This window comes from Microcebus murinus, chromosome 3 (assembly GCF_040939455.1).
Source record: "Microcebus murinus isolate Inina chromosome 3, M.murinus_Inina_mat1.0, whole genome shotgun sequence".
Taxonomy (NCBI): Eukaryota; Metazoa; Chordata; class Mammalia; order Primates; family Cheirogaleidae; genus Microcebus; species Microcebus murinus.
Window position 1 is genome coordinate 84,006,643 of NC_134106.1, and position 19,447 is coordinate 84,026,089.

At 43.2% G+C, this 19,447-nt stretch overlaps 1 protein-coding gene across 4 annotated transcripts in view; it reads left to right on the plus strand.

Annotated features, from left to right (window-relative positions):
• Positions 1-19,447, plus strand: part of NCK2 (NCK adaptor protein 2) — a 132,841-nt gene that overhangs the window by 76,049 nt on the left and 37,345 nt on the right. Inside the window, exons 3-5 of one of the 4 annotated variants that reach the window (XM_076001068.1) lie at positions 10,930-11,027; positions 13,599-13,718; positions 17,309-17,550. In XM_076001068.1, the coding sequence (XP_075857183.1) occupies positions 17,325-17,550 (226 nt within the window). In that variant the 5' untranslated portion in view covers positions 10,930-11,027; positions 13,599-13,718; positions 17,309-17,324. Of the gene's footprint in view, positions 1-2,968; positions 3,055-10,929; positions 11,028-13,598; positions 13,719-17,308; positions 17,551-19,447 lie in introns of those variants that run through there. The other 3 variants (XM_012737646.3, XM_076001070.1, XM_012737649.3) reach the window with 3 other exon arrangements.

The following is a 19,447-nucleotide window of genomic DNA, read 5'->3' on the forward strand; positions in this document are numbered from 1 at the left end:
TTCCTTAAGATCATTATTTTGAATTCCTTTTTAGGCATTTTATAGATTTCCTTTTATTTGGAATTTGTTACTGGAGTAATAGTATGTTTCTTTGGAGGAGTTATTGTGTCCTTTTTCATGTTTCTTGTGTCCCTACATTAATATCTCTGCATCTGGTGAAACAGTCACTTCCTTTAATTTTATGGAGTAGTTTTTGTAGGAGATGACTTTTTTTGTAGATATGTCCTGTAGTCTTGGTTGGGTAGGGTGCTTTTGTTTCTGGTGAAGTATTTTGACTTCATATGATTTCTTCAGCTGTAACCAATGTCAGTGGTGTCTTTGAGTGCCTCTGTGGCCTAGGCTGCAACTGGTTGTGGAGGCTGTGTGCAGCTTTGCTTGGGATGAGGATGCCAGTTGGGCTGATTTTGGGGCCCCTGGGCTATGTGTCTGGCAGCTCTGCCACAGGAAAGGGCAGAGTCGCTGGTGGGGCAGTGGCAGGCCCTTGGCAGGCAGCTCTCAGGCTCTGAGGAGAGCATGCATTGGGTCCCTCTGTCTTGGGGAAAGCCTCCCTGCTGTGCTGGACCACCTGTTCTACAGGGTGTAGGACACATCTTAGGCTTGGGTATGGGCTCATGACTGCACCACTGGGTCTAGCTGGTTTCACAGCACTGCATCCCTTTGGATGGATGTGGTGGGATGTTCATGAGGCCCCAAGGATGTGGAGATGCAGGGGCTGTTGGGACCCCAACAAGATATACTCTGGTGCTGGCTTCTCTCTCAAAATGGTGCCATACTGCAGCAGCCTGGATCCCAGGGAATGGGTATATCCAGCATGAATTCCCTCTCTGAAATGATTCAGTGTGTGGATTCCTGAGCTCCCTATACTGGGCTCAGGGCCTATGCTGGCTGAGTGCTCTCCTATGGCTAAGATAGCAGGCATCCATGGTGGGCATGTGGGGTGCTGGGGACCCCCAGCTTCTCTTGTCCCCACAGTGGGGGTCTCTCTTGGCTCTGAGGCAGTACTGGCTGGCTGCTTTGCTTTCCTCTGTGCTGTCATCCTGATTTTCTGTCCCTTGGAGGGTCTTTGTCACTTCCTTACTGAATTCCAGTGTTCTCCCTTAGACGCTATTTGGCATGTGGTCATCTATTTGTTGTTTTGGTTCTTTGTGGAGGAGATGAGTGCTGAGTGCCTCCAGTAGGCATCTTGATGATGTCCAGCTCCTTGGTTTTTAAAACTAATTTTATCACATGCATATATAAACCTAAACTACATTGTTTAATTTTGCTTATTTTAGGGTTTTATGAAAATGGAACTACATAGTATGTAGTTCTTTGACTCCACCCTCCATTCCATATTTTTTTAAGAGTTGTGTATGTTGATTGTGGGAAGCTATTTTTTCCTTTTCACTGCAGTGTGATAGTGAATTGTGTGGCCACCCAGTTATCCCCCCTCCACCAGGGTTATTTCTCTTTTTTAACTGTCATAAGCAATGCTGCTCTGAGCATCATTGGGCAAGTTACTCTACTGCATATATGCAGGAGTGGAATTGCTCCCTTTATTTACATCAGTGTTCAGCTTGATATGATAATTCAAAATTATTTTCCTACGTTGTTGTTCCATTTTACTTTCTCAAGTTGAATAGGATTCCCACTGCTTCACAACTTTCCTGACACTTACATTATCAACCTTTTTCATTTTACCCATCTGGCCTGAGATGGTACCTTATTGTGGTCTCAGATTATGAATGAGGTTGAAGGGTTTTTTTTGTGTGTTTTTTTTAATGCTTATTCACCATTTGTGCTGCCTGTCTGTGCAATGCTTCTCAATTGAGTTGATCTTTTTCTTGTTGAATTGTAGAAGTTTTTATATATTCGATACCAGTCCTTTGTTGTTATATGTGCTGCTTGCAACAGTTTCTTTACAAGTATGTGTAATCATATTTTGGTGTATGAAAATCAGTAATTCTTACATGGGAATCCACTGTTAGGCCAGTCTTTCTGTTTAACTAGAACACAGAGTCTTTTGCTGTGCTGATGATAGATACCACTATTTATAAACCTTCATATTTTCATGTAACAAGAAAGTCTTGTGTTCTCACAGCTCTACAGAAAGGGCGATACACATTTTGTGTTGTTTCAGTGTTCAGTAGCATATTTTTAAATTAAATTTTGGGGTTGATAAAGGCAAATGTAAAATTTTTAATGTTGGAATTTCATTAAAAGTACTTAAATTTTTTTTTTGGCCAGGTAAATAATCTAGTCTTAGGCTGTGCCTTCTCAGTAATCAAATGAGCATTCTTAAACTTCTATCTTTCATTATCTGTTGCTCCTTTAATCAGTTGCTAAAAAGAGTTGGAAGATTCATTCTTCATTATTGATCTATATTTCATGAATATTAATGTATAATCCCTGTACTTTCAACCTTTTACGCAGAGTAACTGAATTAGTATAAAATTTAAATTTTTTAATGGAATTCTTTTATGGCTCCCATCATGAGTATAAGACCTCTTACTAGGTAGAACAACAATGAACATATCAAGAAGTGGGATTGTTCTAAATGTGAAGCATCTTAAATTTGAATCTGCCTATAAAGTAGGACTTCAAGTGTTCTAAGGGTGCAGTAGTTTATAGGCATCTTATATCCCGGTGTTGACTGTGGTGATGGAGACCTGAGAGAGGTCATTCATCCGGTCACTCTTCCAAATGTTTGCTGCATATACATGCACGCTAGGCACCCTGCTACTTCTCTGTTCAGAAGGAGACAAGGCCCTTGTCTTCAAGAAGTTGCATGCACTGAGAGAAAAGTAAATAAGAATGTGTTCAAGGTAATGGAAAGTGCTGGAGGGAAAAGTAGAAAACAGGGCAAGGCATGGAGGATGATGTGGCAGCTATTTTAGGTAAGGTGGGGCGGGTTTGCATGGCAGAGGGTTGGGTGGAATCAGGGGTGGAATACGAGAGAGGAGCGAGGGCGGGGACATTTGAACAGAGGCCTGAACAGTGTAAGGGAGCACAGAGTCACGCAGATACCTGGGGAAGAGCGTTTTAGGCAGCAGGACCAAATGCAAAGATCCCAAGGTGAGAATCTGAGTTTGGAGAAACAGCCCAGCCTCAAGGTATTTTAGGCCTTGGTAAAGGCTCTGGACTTGATTCTAGTTTGATAGGAAAGCCGTGGTGGGCTTTGAGCAGAGGAGGGACACAAATCACCTTCAGTTTTAAGAGTAACACAAAGCTGCCTATGGGGAACTGGCCTGGAGTGCTGGTGGTGGGTGGGGGCAGACAAGTGAGGAGCACGTTGCATAGGCCAGGGAGGTACTGCTGGCTCATGGTGGGGCAGCAGGGGGAGAGACGGTAGATTTGAGGCATATTTGAAGGCAGGCCTGTGGGGTTTGCTGGTGAAAAGGATGGGGAGTGAGAGCATAGAGTCTGAGAGATGAGTCTCAGATTGGTGCCTGAGCAACCAGGTGAATTAGTTGTCTGATACATTCTTTACTCAGAAGGGCATACTGAGGGAGGCACAGAGGTGTTTGTTGTTTTGAATATTTGATCGGATTTCTTTTGTTTTTGGTGGGGGACAATCAGATGTTCTGTTTTGGTCCCGTGAGATGGGCAGTGTATGTTGGACATCCACATGGAGACATTCAGTAGGCAATTGGGTATAGAAGTCTGACGTGGTGGGTGTAGACCCACGTATGGGAGCAGTGGTACTCCCAGCCACAATGGTGGGTGGCGGAGAGGCCTACAGCCAGCCTGGCGGCCCCCACCTGTCAGGAACACTCAGCCAAGGAGGGAAGGCAGGGCTGTGTGTCTCCAGGCACACAGGGGGTAGAGGTGGGAGGCAGGTGGGGGTGTCAGCTGTTCTGAATGCAGGTGACACAAGGACTGGGTCAAGGGGCAGCTTGGGGAGGGAATGGAGACAGCAAGTGTAGATAGCTCATGGAGGGGAGTGATTTTAGGGTGGAGAATACCACGGCATGTTTTTAGCTAAATGAGATGATCAGGAAAGACACAGTGGCTGGAGGGAATCGTGGAAGGGGCAGATTCCTGTTGGAGGTGGAAGCAGTGGAATTTAGTCCACAGAGGAGGCCAGGCTGCAGAGCGGCCCCAGGCAGCTCACCCCAGGTAACACAGGGACAGGCAGAGGCATGTTTCCTTCTGATTGCTTCTGTTTTTCTCCATGAAATAAGGCAGGTGAGCGGAAGACACAAACTCGTTCCTCCCACTGCACTCTCACAACAAGCTTCTGACACTGCACGTGCGGGAATTTCTCCCCTCCAGCAAACGAGCGGCCGATCTGCAGCAGACACCCGCTGTGTGTCCTCGGATTCAGTTCAGTTCTGTCACTGTCTACCTGGAGACAGCGCCAGATCCCACAGGAGGAGGGCTCAGTCCCCAAGACTGTCCTACTTCAGATGCCAGTCACAGGCCGGTGTTGTCTTACCTGTGCTTCTGACCCACCCGCTATAAATTGGGGTTCCCACAACCCCCTCTTCGCTTTGATTGATTTGCCAAAGTGGCTCACAGAACTCGGGGAAACATGTTTACCGGTTTGTTACAAAGGGTATTTTAAAGGATGCAAATGGAAGAGGTGTGTAGGGTGAGGAAGGGTGGAGAGCTTTTCTGCCCTCCCTGGGTGCGCCACCTTCCAGAAACCTCGGAGCTCGGCCGTGCAGTTCAGCCTTCCAGGAGCTCTTCGTTATCAAGACCTGACTCATTAGGCCTTTGGCCATGGGCCACCAATTTGACCTTCGGCCCCCTCCCGTCCCTGGAGGTTGAGGTGGTGGGGTTGGAAGTCCCAACCCTCCAAACCTGCCTGGTCTTTCTGGTGATGAGCCTCCATCCCGAAGCCATGGGGCTGCCGGCCACCAGTCAGCTCATCAGCAAACAGAAGGCACTTAGCACTTTGAGGATATGCCAGGAAACAGGAAGACGTCCAATTATATATTTCACAGTGTCACAGAAGGTCATGCATCCGCTGAGACTGCAGAAAGGGGAGAAGATACTTGAGGGTGGGGAAGAAAGGTATAAGACAGACCTTCAGAGAGGGGGGAGGGTTTTCACTTGGGAAAAGGGGTGAGTTGCCAGGCGGCGCCAGCTTGAGCCCAGAGCTGGGAAGTGCGTGGCAGTCTGGCTGTGCAGGGGCAGGTGTGGAATAGGTAAGAGTGGACTTAACCAGAGCTGGGGGTGGCGAAGGGAAAGTGTGTATGTGTGTGTATGTGTGTGTGTTTTTATAAAAGATAATAGCCTAAACACTGAGGAAAGTTCTTAACATTTTTTCTTATATACCTCCAATACTTTTTAAATAAAATATATACATTTTAAAAATCAAAATATGGAACGTATTATACGTGTATTTTATGACTAAGCGTTCTCATGCTCCGCTACCAGGGTTTAAACACCCCCATTGTCCTTTCTGCAGCCGTGCCTGACTCTTGAACTGTAGCAGCCCAGATCTCTCTGAGTGCTCTTGTTGTGTTGCTAACTTTGGTCTCACCGAAGTCAAGGGTAAAAGTTATCACTCTCATGTAGCCCGAAGGGCTCACAGCAGAGAGCGTAGGTGGGCTCCGCAGGCCTGGCTGGGGTGGGGCTGAGAGTGCAGAGAGGGGTGGCACCGAGTGGGCGGCAGAGGATGGTGGTGTGGTTTTGGCGGGATGCGTTGGCTCCAAAACAACTGGCGGCGGCTGGACACTGAGAGAAATACGTTAGGCGGCCAGGAGACGGTCTTATTGAAAAGCACCGCTTAGTGGGAGGGACAGCCTTGTGGGGATCAAATACCATGAGGCTCATGGCAGTTTCATTGCTGTCTTCAACAACAGGTGACCCGGAGCTGGACAAGAGTCAGTGCTGGAGAAGTCTAGACGGACAGGCTGGCTGTGCCTTATCTGAAATGCTTGGCACCAAAGTGTGGTGAATTTTGGGAATTTTTTCAGAATTTGGAATATTCATATACTTAATGAGCTATCTAGGGGATGGGACCCAAGCGTAAACCCTAAATTCATTTATGTTTTATATATACCTTATATACACATAGCCTGAAGGTAATTTTATACAGTATTTTTAATAATATGTGGAACCTGTCACATAAAGTCAAGTGTGGAATTTTTCATTTGTGGTGCACAAAAAGTTTTGGATTTTGGAGCATTTTGGATTTCAGATTGGACTAGGGGTGTTCAACCTGTATTCCTATACTGTGATCACCATAAGAAGAAAACAAATCCAGCCCCTGCCTCTTTATTTTGTGAAAAATGTAAGAGTGTGAAGAGTGGGCTGAAAGTCTGAGAACTGTCACAGCCAAGAGGAGCCTTGGGACACATGACAACTAACTAGAGTGTGGGACCCTGGGACAGAAAGGGGGCATTAGGGGAAAACCAAGAACACCTGAATTAAGTGTGAGCTTTAGTTAATAATGTATAGGTGTTGGTTCCTTAAGTGAGACAAATCTGCCATACTAATGTATGTTGTTAATGATGGAAGCCACTACAATGGTTCTGGAAAATAAGCTTTATTTTTAAAAAATCAAGCACAGATGCTAGAAACTTCTAATTTCTCATTCTGTTTTCGTGAATGAGAGGGAAGATTTCTTTAAAAGAATCATACATTTGGAATAAATATTAGCATTTATCTTTGTACAAAATCATTTGTAGAGGTGTCTGTAGTCATTAAGCTCACAGTAGCCCATGTCCCCTCTCCTGCATGGGCCTCTCTGCTGGCGAGGTGGGTGAAGGTTCCTGTCCCCAGGCCTGGTCACAAGGGGGGCTTTCTGTAATTTCCTCTCCCATTAAGTAGGAAAGTACTCAAACTTTTTAAACAGGGGGCCAGTTCACTGTCCCTCAGACTGTTGGAGGGCTTGGGGAGTGCGGCACACACTCCACACATGCGCACTGTGGGCCCAGGATGAGTCGGCTGCTAAGCAGGACAGGCAGCGGTGGCAAAAACACCTGGCAGGCCAGATAAATGTCCTCAGTGGGCCGCATGTGGCCCGCCCACGGGCCGTAGTTTGAGGACCCCTGGTCTAAAGCATAGACATAATGCTTAGGAATGTAGGCATAAACTATGTAAGTCTGGACTAAAATGGTTTTGGCAGCCCAATCATACTTGAACGTTATGAGACCTGGATAACGTGGAATATATTTTTTAAATCACTGTGTTTCCTGTTTTAACCTTGCATGTTTCAAAATTAGGCAGGGAATCATGAATAATAAGGTGATAAGAAAAAAGGTCAGATATTGATTAATGGAGCTGAATTCATTTTTCAGAATTAAGGAAGCTCATGACACGTATATTTTGATGTGTTTATAGAGTGGATGTTTAAATTATAAAAGTTACAACAACTTTGATGGTTGTGGGAAAAAAATAGCAAGGCCTAATAAATCCCTAAAAATGGTGACTGTTAGCTGTCTGCTTTGGGAGCAGTGGGTGTGCATTGTCTGAAAATACCTTGCTCACTCTTCTATTTCAAAAGAGGCCAAGTTTCCCCAAAGGCATCAAGGTTCATTTTCATAGATGGGTATTTTTCTTCCACTGCTGTTGTTTTTCTCTTTGCCCCGTTACTGGGATGTCTTCTGGGTTGGCAGAAGGCAGCGCTGCTTCTAAGTCTGGGAGAGTTATTTGGGATTTCACTTGTTTACAGTTAACATTGTAATAAAATTGGCTCATTAAATGGACAGTGATTCCTCCAAATGATGGCAGTAGCATCACTTGACATTCACAGCCTTCTCCCCAGTGCGATCAATGTCTAAGACGCCGACAAGAGAGCTGAGGAAGGTTAGGAAAATGTGTACTCTCGTGGCTTGAGTGGTAAATTATGTGTAAAATAGTATTTCCCAGCTCTTAGCTAAAGCAACTGTGTCACCTATTCTATTTTTTCTGTAAAACTTCCCAGACACTAATGAGTTGTGTTGACTTACAGTCTAGTCGTTGGAATGTTCGTGTGTCCAGGCATTTCACACAGGCAAATGAGTTGCTCAATGACGGACTCCTGAAAACTGGTTGATAAACATTTTAGGGAATTTTTCTTACATGGTTGTTTAATTTTGAGGGTAGTCTGATCCTGGCAGTTCAGATGAATTAATGGTAGGCTATTCGCTTTACAAAATAATAGGAAGGTGCAGCAGAGAAGGGTAGATTCTCATTACTATCAATATAAAGTATTTCTTTTTATTAAGAATGGCTATGTGCTAATAAATCCTGTTGAGAATGCAGTAAAAATAAGGTTCACTTAAGAAAACTGTGTGTGTCTCACACCCCACAGGGCGGCTACTCTCAAAAAACCAGAAAATAACAAATGTTGACAAGGATGTGGAGAAATTGGAACCCTTGTGCACTGTTGGCATTGTAGATGCAGCTGCTATGGAAAATATTATGGCAGTTCCCCCCAAAATTGAATGTGTAATTACCATAGGACCAGCAGTTCCACTTCTGAGTATATACCCAGGAGAAATGAAGGCAGGGACTTGAAGAGATACTTGCGCACCCACATTCATAGCCTTATTCACAATAGCCAAAAGGTAGAAGCAACTCAGATGTCTACTGGTGGGTGAGTGGATCAACAAAACATGGTATATGCATGCATTTGAACATTATTCAGCCTTCAAAAGGAAAGTCTGGCACATGCTACAATGTGATGAACTTTGAAGACATCATGCTAAGTGTAATAAGCCAGTGACAAATAAGTGGTTCCACTTATGAAGTGTACCTGAAGTTGTCATATTCATAGAGACAGAGAGGAGTAGTGGTTCCCAGAGCCTGAGGAGAGGGAGAAATTGAGAGTTGGTGCTCAGTGGGTACAGGGTTTCAGTTTTGCAAGACGAAAATAGTTGTGGAGATGGATGGTGGTGATGGTTGCACGACAGTGTGAATGTAATTAATGCCACTGGACTGTACACTTAAAAATTGTTAAAATGGTAAACTGTATGTTATGTGTATTTTGCAACAATTAAAAAAAATGGTGTGGGATCTTGTTAGCTTGAACTCCTGCCGAATAGTAGTTGCTGGAATCACTTTTTAAACAGTGGCGAATGCTGCTCTGGGGTCCTGGCTGGAGTCAGTGGGTAGGTGGAAATGTGGGTGGGCTGTGAAGCTAGCAGCCCTGAAAACAGAGATCTGGGAGCAAGAGCCCTGTGGCCAGTGGGAGGTGGATGAGCTGGCAGGGGCTTCGGGGAGGAGAGGGGGCAGGGGAGGAGTTGCCGGATGATCACCCATCCCCAGGTACTTGAGTGCATTTTTTCATTGGCTGGTTCTCTGGAAGAAACACCAATAAATACTTCAAATTTCTGTTTTCTAATAACTTGGCCACACTTCCTTGTGTGTAAAATGTATTCTAGTAAGTGCTGTGGACACATGAAAAACCTCTCTAGGCTGGATACAAGCCAGTAGCAGTAGTATAAGCCTTCGTGGGGACATTTGAAAAAGGGGGCTGGGATTACACCCAAGACCCACTGGGGTTCTCTTTTGAAACCTCCTAAACAGAGCTCATAGTATTGTGGCACTCCAACTTTAGGGCACTTCCTTTGACCATTGGCAAGTCATTTTGTTTTATAAGTTTTCTCTTTTTTTTTTAAATGACATAATCCAATGCAAATATGTTCCTGAGTCCCTATAAATGTCATCTTCAAGTGCCATGAGCCGGGTCAGTCATTTGGCTTTCTGTGGATGTGAGTAGAGTGGTAACAGTGATCACGTGCCCACACGGCCAGGGGTTCGGGCACTTCCTGTGTACTGTCTGATTCAGTCTTCACAGAAGCTCTGACCCCATCTGCAAACACAGAAACGGAGGTCAGAGTGGTTAGACACCTTCCCCCAAGATGGCCCAGTGGTTGACATGAGGCTGGCTTTCTTTCAAACCCTGACCTCCAGCCAGAGAGGGTCATTCACAGAAGTGGTCATGTCTTTGCCCACAGGGGAAACCTCCACAGTTTCAAAGGCGTAGAGCCTTTATAAGCAACGGACTTTGGCCATTATTGAGTAAAACCAGAAGACAAATCATAAAAAAGACCCTCTCCGAAATAACCTATTGAGCAAGGGTCTTACTCATTTGAAGCTTCTGTGCAGTGACATTCAGCCGGGCTTGGTAGGAACAGCAGCAGAGAAGGTGCTGATTTGCTCCTGATGATAGCAGTGCAAATGGCCTGCTACCCTCATTCGACAGGAGACAGGACACAGGCCCTGAGCTCTTCAGCTCTGTGCTTGGGAATCAGGAAATGTTTCCTTTTCAACTCGTCTAGCTTTCCTTTATTCCTCCCTAATAAAAAATTAAAAAACAAGCCCTTCCTAAAACATGTTTGGAAGATTGGGACCTACTACTGTTTCTCCGTTTGTATTTTCATTTGCCAGTTCATCTAAATGAAACTAAAATTCAGTTCTTGTTTATCAGCACCTACCTTCCCTTTGGGATTTGTTTTTTAAGCAATACAGCAAAATTCTGTCACCGGGTAACAGTACCAGGCAGTACATAATAATAAAGCCCGGGCTGTGTGATAAGACACTTGCAGTGGGTTTGAATCCCAGCTCGGGTACTCTGTAGCTTCGTGGACTTGGGTGAGTTATTTAATATCTCCCAGCCCCAGTTTCATCATTTAAAAAATATACCTATAGGTTATATCTGTTTCAGAGAGTTTCTATAAGCATTTGATGGACTAATACATACAAAATAGTATCGTATAGGCACAAGGTGATTGTTAGTTGCTGGTACTATAACTGTGCGCCCCCCAACCACTTGGGTGGCAGGATGTACTGGCACCTCTGTCTCTGTGTAGAAAAATACTGTTTATTTTCTCTTTTACAGGTAGTACAGTTTTGTGTCTTAGCTTGACTCTCACAGCTTAATTAACTTCCTGAGAGTTGGAACAGCCACCAGATTCCATATTGTGTCCTAGTTAAAGTAAAGTGTATTAGCTCTAATTAGTGATACTGCTTGTAAAAAAGCCACCAACTGGCCTTTCTGTCCCCCCACAGGATACCACAGGTTCCTGCCAACTCCTATCAGATTAGGTGGCATCTGGCAAGTCCATTATCTGCAGCACAACTTGAAAGTTTAATAAAGGACTTATAAGGTATGTTAGTTGCTTCTGAGACTGTTTCATGAGTAAGTCTTTTTAATGTAAGTATACTATTTTTAAATATTTGCAAATACACCCCAAGAGAGGAAAACATTGTACTAAATGGGGGAAAACATAAATAGTACTCATCTTTTTTTGGACTGACCTGATCGTAATTACTCACTTCATTAGCTTTCCATTGCTGCTATAGCAACTTGACCCTGAATCTCAGTGGTTTAAAACTGCACATATTTCTTATCTCACAGTTCTAGAGGTCAGAAGCCTGGCACGGGTCTGTCTCACTGGGTGAAAATCAAGGTGTCGACAGGGCTGTGTTCCATTTAGAAGATTTGAGGGGGAGAATCTGTTTCCTTGTCTTTTTGCATTTCTAGAAACTGCCCTCACCCCTGAGGAGCACTGGAGCATTTCTAAATCTGACTCTTCTGCCTCCCTCTCCCACTTGCAGGGACCTCTGCGATTACACTGGGCCCGTCTGGATAATCCAGGATAATCTCCCATCTCAGGGGGAGCCGATTAGCAACCTTAATTCTGCTGCGCCATGTGGTCTAACACAGTCACAGCTTCCAAGTGGTAGCGTGTGTGCATCTTTGGTGGGCTCTTATTCTGCCTGCCACATCTACTAGAAGCCTTTATTGGAGTGACTTTCCATAAATTGGTCAATTGCATTTTCCCTCTGAAGACATGAGATAGTACAAGGAAAAAAATCCTAAAGACCCATAGTGAAGTAGGTTATATTATTTGAATAATTCAGACTGTGTGTTGAAAACCAAGGTAGGGATGACAGTTTTTTCATATAGAAGAATTTTATTTTTAAATTTCTTCCCCTACCTGGTTAACACTCTAGACCAGTTATTTTCTCATAGGTACATACTATTTTGGTATGTCTCTATACACATGTGAACATATGTATTTTTCTGAAATTTCAAGTTACTATCCTAAGAAATAACATGTTAGACTTGCTTTGTGCATATATTTTGAATTAAGTTTAAGAAAGCATATTCCTTCTATCTAATGTTTATATTGCAAAGTAGGGTTGGCAATTTTTTAAAGCTGCTTGACTTTGGTTGTCTTTGTAGTGGACTAAATTGGTTAGTCAGTAGAAGGGTGAATGAGGCAGGTCCGTGTTAGCCTTGCACCCTCAGTCTGCCTTCTCCAGTAGCTATCCATTAGGCCAGGTGGCTGAAGCCTGAACAGCCATTGTCAACACACGACAGGGCCCCTTAGACAAGAAATAAGGAAACAGGTCACCTCAGGTGTGCTAAATGCTCTTTAGCAAGTAAAACAAGAGGGTCAGGACAGTGTTACTGACATCAGTGGGCATCTCTGAGGAGGTGGCACTTGTGGTTGGGCTAATGTCACAGGAGAGCTGACACTGGGTGTTTCTTGCTCACCAAGGACCCCAGTGTCCTGAAAAGGCTCAGTAAATCCTAGCTGAATGAAGGGAGGGGTGGGTAGAACATGACCCCACCTTACAAGGATGAAGTAAGTGTTCATCACTACTGTCCTTACTGTTTTTGAGTCTCTCTCATGCTGGGCAGCGGGCCTCAGGGCTTCCTTGACAAGCTCCTAAGTGAGATGTTATTACCCCAGGTTGTGGAAGAGGCAGCTGGGCTAAGGTGGCGTAGCAGGACTCCAGCCCGCGTAACACTAAACCCCACCCTCTTAAACACTACGTTATTGTGTTTCTCCTGAGCAAGTATTGTTACTCCCATTTTACAAAATAAGTTGAAGTCCAAGGTGAACATACAAATGGTTCAGCTAAGCTTGGAATCCCAAACACTAAACTCCAATCTTCTGTTTGCTGTTAAGCCTGGGTGATTCAGCTTGGTCCCTGTGACCGCTTTGGATATATCTTGGACCATTTTTGAGTGTTGTAGGAACTCTGATCTTGTGAGGAGTATGTAACCCAGCAAGGTGCAATTAATAGGACTGTTTTTAAAGAAAATTGGGTCCTAGACTAGGATTGCTGTTATGATAGGCGTTAGTGAAAACTATAGAGCCAAGGAAGTTTTTATACCTGTTCCATTCATTTTTAAATCTTCTTCTACGTAAGGCTTGAAAAAGCAGACTAACTTACAAGGTCCTCTGAGAGCTGCTTTTTCAGTGTAATGGGCTTCTTGCTAAGCTCTATTCTAGAGCAATCACATGACATGCAAGATGTGATCCTGCTACATAATATCAAATTTATAACTCCTCTCTCTGTGGGCCAGACCTGGGTGATAAACTTAACTGGCTGTAGTTAATGAAGGTTAAAAATTAAGTTTCCTTGAACTGCTAAGCTAAATAGAATAAATGTACATTATTCCTTAGATCAGACCTCTATCTTGATTCTGTCTTAGACTAAATCAAAACACCATCTCTGATTTAAAATTTCAGTAGTCAGTTGGTTAGAATGTACTTTCCCAGAGTTTCTTCTGTTGAGGCTTTCCCATGTTGGAAATTTGTTCAGTCTGTATGTCTAATTTTATTGTGAAATAGCAGTTCCTCTCCAGGCTCTTCTTGTTGTAATCTATCCTACACCATAGCAAGTTATCCTTAACTGAAAATAACCATGTGCGCCTGCAGGGCCTCTAAGAATCAGCTTCCTAAAGCCTCAGGTGCAACCTCAACTCATGGCCAAGGCCTTCCAGAATGGGCTTCCAGCTGGCCTCCCCCACATCTGCTGGCCAAGAGAAGAAAGGTTAGGTAGGTATCTGTGAGGAGAGTGCCCCGTCACTCCAAGGATAGCGGCCCTGCTGCTGCATTCAAGAGGAAGTTGTTATTTTGTCTCTGTGTACACACAGAGTAAGAAACCAAACATGTTCCTCCTTCACTGAGGAGAGGTGGGCAGCTAAGTCAGTCTCCTTGGCTAAGAGCTGAGCTTTCTAAGGGTTTGGAAAGTATGGCTTCCAGGGTTCCTGGAGTTCAGAAGTATGTTTAGGGATTGGTTGATCTTCAACTGTGAATGTGCAGTTACTCCAATGGGACTGTCATTGATTGGCTAGCATTTAGGATCCCTGGAGTGAGGCAGTGGGTGATTAGCTGGCACTCAGGAGCACTGGAGTGAAGCAGTTGGTGATTGGTGGACTTCACTGGAGTGAGGTGGCCATTGATTGGCCCTCTGAAGCAACCTCACCGAGGCAGTTGTTGATTGGCTGTTCTTCAGAAACTTTTTTTTTTAATGGGAGGTGATCATTAAGCAGTTAGAATAGGGTTGAATTGATTGCTATGGCCAATCAACAGGCAGTAAATAAGCCTGTCAAAATACAGACCACACATAAGACCCTCATCCACCCCCACACCTAGAAGTGAGCACATAAAAACAGTTTTGGGAGTTGACAGACCTGGGCTCAAATCCTGTCGTTAAACAAATCTCTTAATCTCTGTGCTCCTCAGTCTCCTAAAGGGTAACAGCTCTCTGAAAGGTGTATTCTCAAGATTAAACCAGTGGACATATGCTAAATGTCCATCATGTGCTCAGAGTTTACTCCCCAAACTGAACATTTATGTCCCATTGCAGTCCACAGAGCTCATGATGGTGACCCGGGAAAACATCTGAGAGGAGGCGTTTTGAGGCTCGGTTCCCTCTCACTTGGTTTTTCCCTTCCAAGGCCTGTCAGAATCTCTTGGCAAGCTGTAAAATGCTTGTGATGCACAGGCTTCACTCATAAAGATTATGATATGACTGGCTTGCGGCAGAGCTCAGGCAGTGGTATTTTTTAAAGCTCCTAAGTGGTGTTCGCTGTGGAAGGAAATGGATCGAGTCCAGCCAGCTCCTTACTTATCTGCTGTTCATGCAGGAGAAAATAAATAGCTTTGATTGGCCAGATCTTGATTGGTCTTAAGTGATGGCTGTTCTTGTTAAAACCTTATGGAAATTGTGTAATTAAAAAAAACAAGGCTGGTATTCAAGTGGAATATTCTCTGAGCCCCATTCCTGTTACTGCTATTGTTCTTCTTGTTATTTTAAAAAGAAAACCTGCCTTTATGATGTTCAAAAGTCTAATCTGACATAAAGGTCAGGTTAGTGAGCTCTCCATGGTATGGACTGAAAGTAGGTAACAAAATTGTCTTCAGTTTTGAAATGAGCTTTGTGTAAACTGTATCCTCTTGGATATTGTGCACATTATGCATAAGGTTCACTAAGCATTTCCTCCTTCCCAAAAGGTTTGTTATCTCTGAATTTGGAAGTTAATTCATGAAAGAGGTAAGCATGTATTATTTATAAATTTGTTTAGCATCTAGTAGAAAGTATAATGTAATTTAAAAATGGTGTCATGCTTCCATGGAGTCAACGTGCATAGGTCCCCGCTGAAGCCATCCCCATTATATTTTGAGAACTTCTGTCTTTCAGGGAGAAAGGGAGTTTTAGTCAGAGATCTTATCATTCTTTTCTTCCTAGTTTTGGGAAAACGTCTAATTAGTTTCAGGACTGAATATTGAATTTTTCTGCTGAAAGAATACTGGTCCATCTTCTACCTAAAAAGGATGGAGCTGTCGAAATAGTTGATAACAATCTTCCTATTATTCAGGTGCACTTATCTATTTATTACTCCCAAAATTAACCTTACTAGATACATACTATATTTTTTATTGTCTTCATAAAACTTTTGTTTTGTTTTTACATTATGTTCACTTTTGATGTTGTACATTTTATAGGTCTTGACAAATGTATAATGACAGGTATCCACCATTATGGTATTAAACAGAGCAGTTCCACTGCCCTGAAAATTCTTTGCGTTCGCCTCTTCAACCAACCTCCCTTATCCCTTGCCCCTGGCAACCACTGACCTCCTTACTGTCTCCATAGATTTGCCTTTTCCAGAATGTCATATAGTTGAAATTGTTAAAGAAAAGATTATTCATGACGCTAGTTAAAGAACAGTAAGGCAGACTTTATTTAGAGGGACTATTGTAGTGGGGTTTGTAACAGAGGAAAGGGATTGGGTTCAACTCTGAATGCAACAAAGAAAAGTGGGAATTTATAGGCAAAGAGCAGGGTGAGGGGGTAGGTGGATGGAAAGTTACTAAGAGGGAACATTAGGGGTAAGAGGGATTCTGGCTAAACCTACCTAACAAGATTCTTGCTGCAGGCAGGCAGGTGAGCAGACACCCCTGGGGGGATGGTGGAAGGTGAGGGACCTGGTCAGATGCTGTGGATAGAGGATTCTGGTTAGACCAACATAGCAGGGCCTTTGCAAAGATTGGGCAATGCAGAGACAGCTACAGAAGTACAAAAGTCGAGGGCTAAGTGAGAAGAGGATTCAGAGGGGCCTAACTAAAGTTTGGTCAAGGACAGACTCTGTCAGAATCACAGTTTGCAGCCTTTTCAGATTGGCTTCCTTCACTTGGTATTATGCATTTGAGGTTCCTCCATGTCTTTTCATGGCTTGATATGTCATTTGTTTTTAGTGCTGAATAATATTTCATTATCTGGATGTACCACAGTTTATCCATTCACCTTCCAAGTTTGGGCAATTATGAATAAAGCTGCCATATACATCCATGTATAGATTTTTGTGCGAATGTAAATTTTCAAGAATCATTTTATATTTACAGAAAAGTTGCCAAGGGTAGTACAGAGTGTTCCTGTATACTCTTTCCCCAATTTCCCCTAATGTTAATATCTTACATGAGTACAGTAACATCTCACTGGTGTATTGTCCAAACTAAGAGATTAACATTGGTATGTTGTTATTAACTAAGCTTTATTTCACTAGTGTTTTCTCAATTTCACCAGTGTTTTCTCAAATTTCCTTTTCACCAGTGTTTTTACCAGTGTTTTCTCAAATTTCCTTTTTCTGTTTCATGATCCAATCCAGTATACCACCTTGCATTTGGATGATGTGAATTTTAATTTTTAATTTATAGGAGTAGCTTGGGTGTGTTGTATTTATTTAATATCTTCACACAACTCAGCATATCCTGAGAAAATGAATGTAAACATATCAGCTATAAGGAGCCAGTATTCCTTAATCAAATGAACACATTTAATTATAATATCGTTGTTTAGAATTTTTTGTAAGTTTGTTTTTGTTTTTGATAGAGCTGGCAGAATTCCCAATGTACAACAAGCAGTAACATAGGATTTGTTTTATAAGGTTCCTGTTTCTAAACAAAATACTAAAGCTTGTTGAAAGAAGGTCATTTTTAAGGTTGAGCATTTCAAGACCCAGGAGAAAACCAGTTGCAGAGTTGTAATAAAAAGCTGTCAATGCCTAATTTTTCACGTTGGTGTAGAGGATGAAGTGGTCGAGTGGTTTTCTAATGAGCATCTCCAAATGTTTTGCTGGCAGAAGGACTCCATGAAAGATGACAGAAGAAGTTATTGTGATAGCCAAGTGGGACTACACTGCCCAGCAGGACCAGGAGCTGGACATCAAGAAGAACGAGCGCTTGTGGTTGCTGGACGACTCCAAGACGTGGTGGCGGGTGAGGAACGCAGCCAACAGGACGGGCTACGTGCCGTCCAACTACGTGGAGCGGAAGAACAGCCTGAAGAAGGGCTCCCTCGTGAAGAACCTCAAGGACACTCTAGGTGAGTGTCCGCATGCTGCAGAGAGAGACAGCCTTGTGCATTTCAAGGGGGGCTGTTCATCTTTCTAGTTTGTTTGCTTTAAAAAAAAAAAAGCCTGTTTTCAATGCCGACATCTTCCTAGTTATTTTAAAAATCTCTGAGATTTAAGAGATCAAGATGGAGAAATGAGATGTTTGCCATTTCCTGGGGATTTCAGAGTTTGGGGTCTTTACGGAAGGCGACACTTCTGTGTGCTTTGGGCCCCTGCATCGGTGCCTGTCTCCTTGCAGCAAAACTCTAGAGGATCCTGAAGTGGAATTACCGCCTCCCAAAGCTCCTCCCCCAGGTCTGCTGCTGTCATGTTATCCTTTCTTACAAAATCCTGTCCATCTGCACAGAGAAGGAGACAGATAAAGCCTTTTTTCCCCTCTCTGAATTGGATGGCAGTTCACACCCCGTCCCAGACACTGTTAGCTAAGGGGCAGCCGTGTGATGTTAGAGGCTGCACAAGGTCACCCGGGTGCAGACCATTGACTGGCTTTGACCCCGCGTGCCTTTTTTCCCCTGGCGTCAGCACGTGGGAAATGCCACCATGAGTTACGTGAAGTTAGCGTATCCAGTCTTGCCTCTGTCCACATACTGGACTGACTTGCAGTAGTTACTGCTTCAGATTATCTGACAAAATAATTGTGAAGGCTTTTTCCCAGAATGACTTTCTGCGTTGACAGTTTACAGATTGTTGTTTCCTCCTTATATGAGCATAATGTTGTTTGTATCCAAGACTGCAGATTATCATGTAAGGGTTTTCTGTTGAAATAAGTCAATATTATCACCTATGCTTCATTTACTTAGGTTTTTTGTTTTTTTTTAAATTCCAAATAAGAGGATATGTTTTATTTTGGGGGAAGGGTGAGGAATATATGGGAAAACTGAAAAGTATACACCAAATGTGGTGGGTGTTACTAAACGTTCATCTTTCCTTTTATGTAATCTTGAAAAGTCTAAACTCTCTTCCAAATCACTTAAAGCCTTCACTTACTGGATAGTATTTGTGTTATGGATTAGGTTATTCCCGTGATCTAGAGCAAGAAAAGAGACACAGGACTTTGTATGAGTGACATCAGGTCACTGGCCATTGTAGATTCTGAGCCTGTTGGAGAAATTCCATTTTTCCTTTAGTAATATGGTCCTTTTTTCCACTAAATTCTGTCCTTTTTATGTTTTTCTTCCCATATGCATGTCACTTGAAAGAAACACTGTGTCTTATGCTTATAATTCTTAATTGCCTGTGGTTTAAAAAAAAAAAAAAAGAGTAGCAGGAATAGATAAATACTTTAATTGCCCTGAGCTTAATTTTATTTATTTTTCCAATTTCATCCTGTCATCTAAGTACCTACTTTTTAGTGATATTAAACATTGTTGACTTGTTCTGTTGGGCTTTTTGTGTGTGTGTCTCCTCCTCCCCCTCCTTTTTTTTTTTTTCTGGTTTCTCAAGATTCTTATAAAGCATGAAATGTCCAGAAATTGGTGGGAAGTAGAATAAGACAAAGTAAGCACTCTGGGTTAACTGGAAATTCCCTAGAATACCTTGTAATTTTTTAGGAGAAAAGACAAAGCCACAAATAGAAACTATGAACTGCATCTTCCACCCAGTGTGTTCAATCCTCTCACGAGCTGTGCTCAGTTCAGGGAATCACGTCCTTGCAGGTGCTCAGACTGGAGCCGCCAGCTCATCCTGGAGCCCAGGGCTGGGCCCACCGCCCCGTCCCTGCCAGATGGCCACCCGGCTCTGCTGGAACACTTCTGGAACACGTCGACTTCTAGAGTCAGCCAATTCCATTTTTGGAGAACACAGATTGTTAGAAAGCTCTTCCTTAAATAGAATCAGATTTTTACATTTCTTTAACTCTCTCCCTTC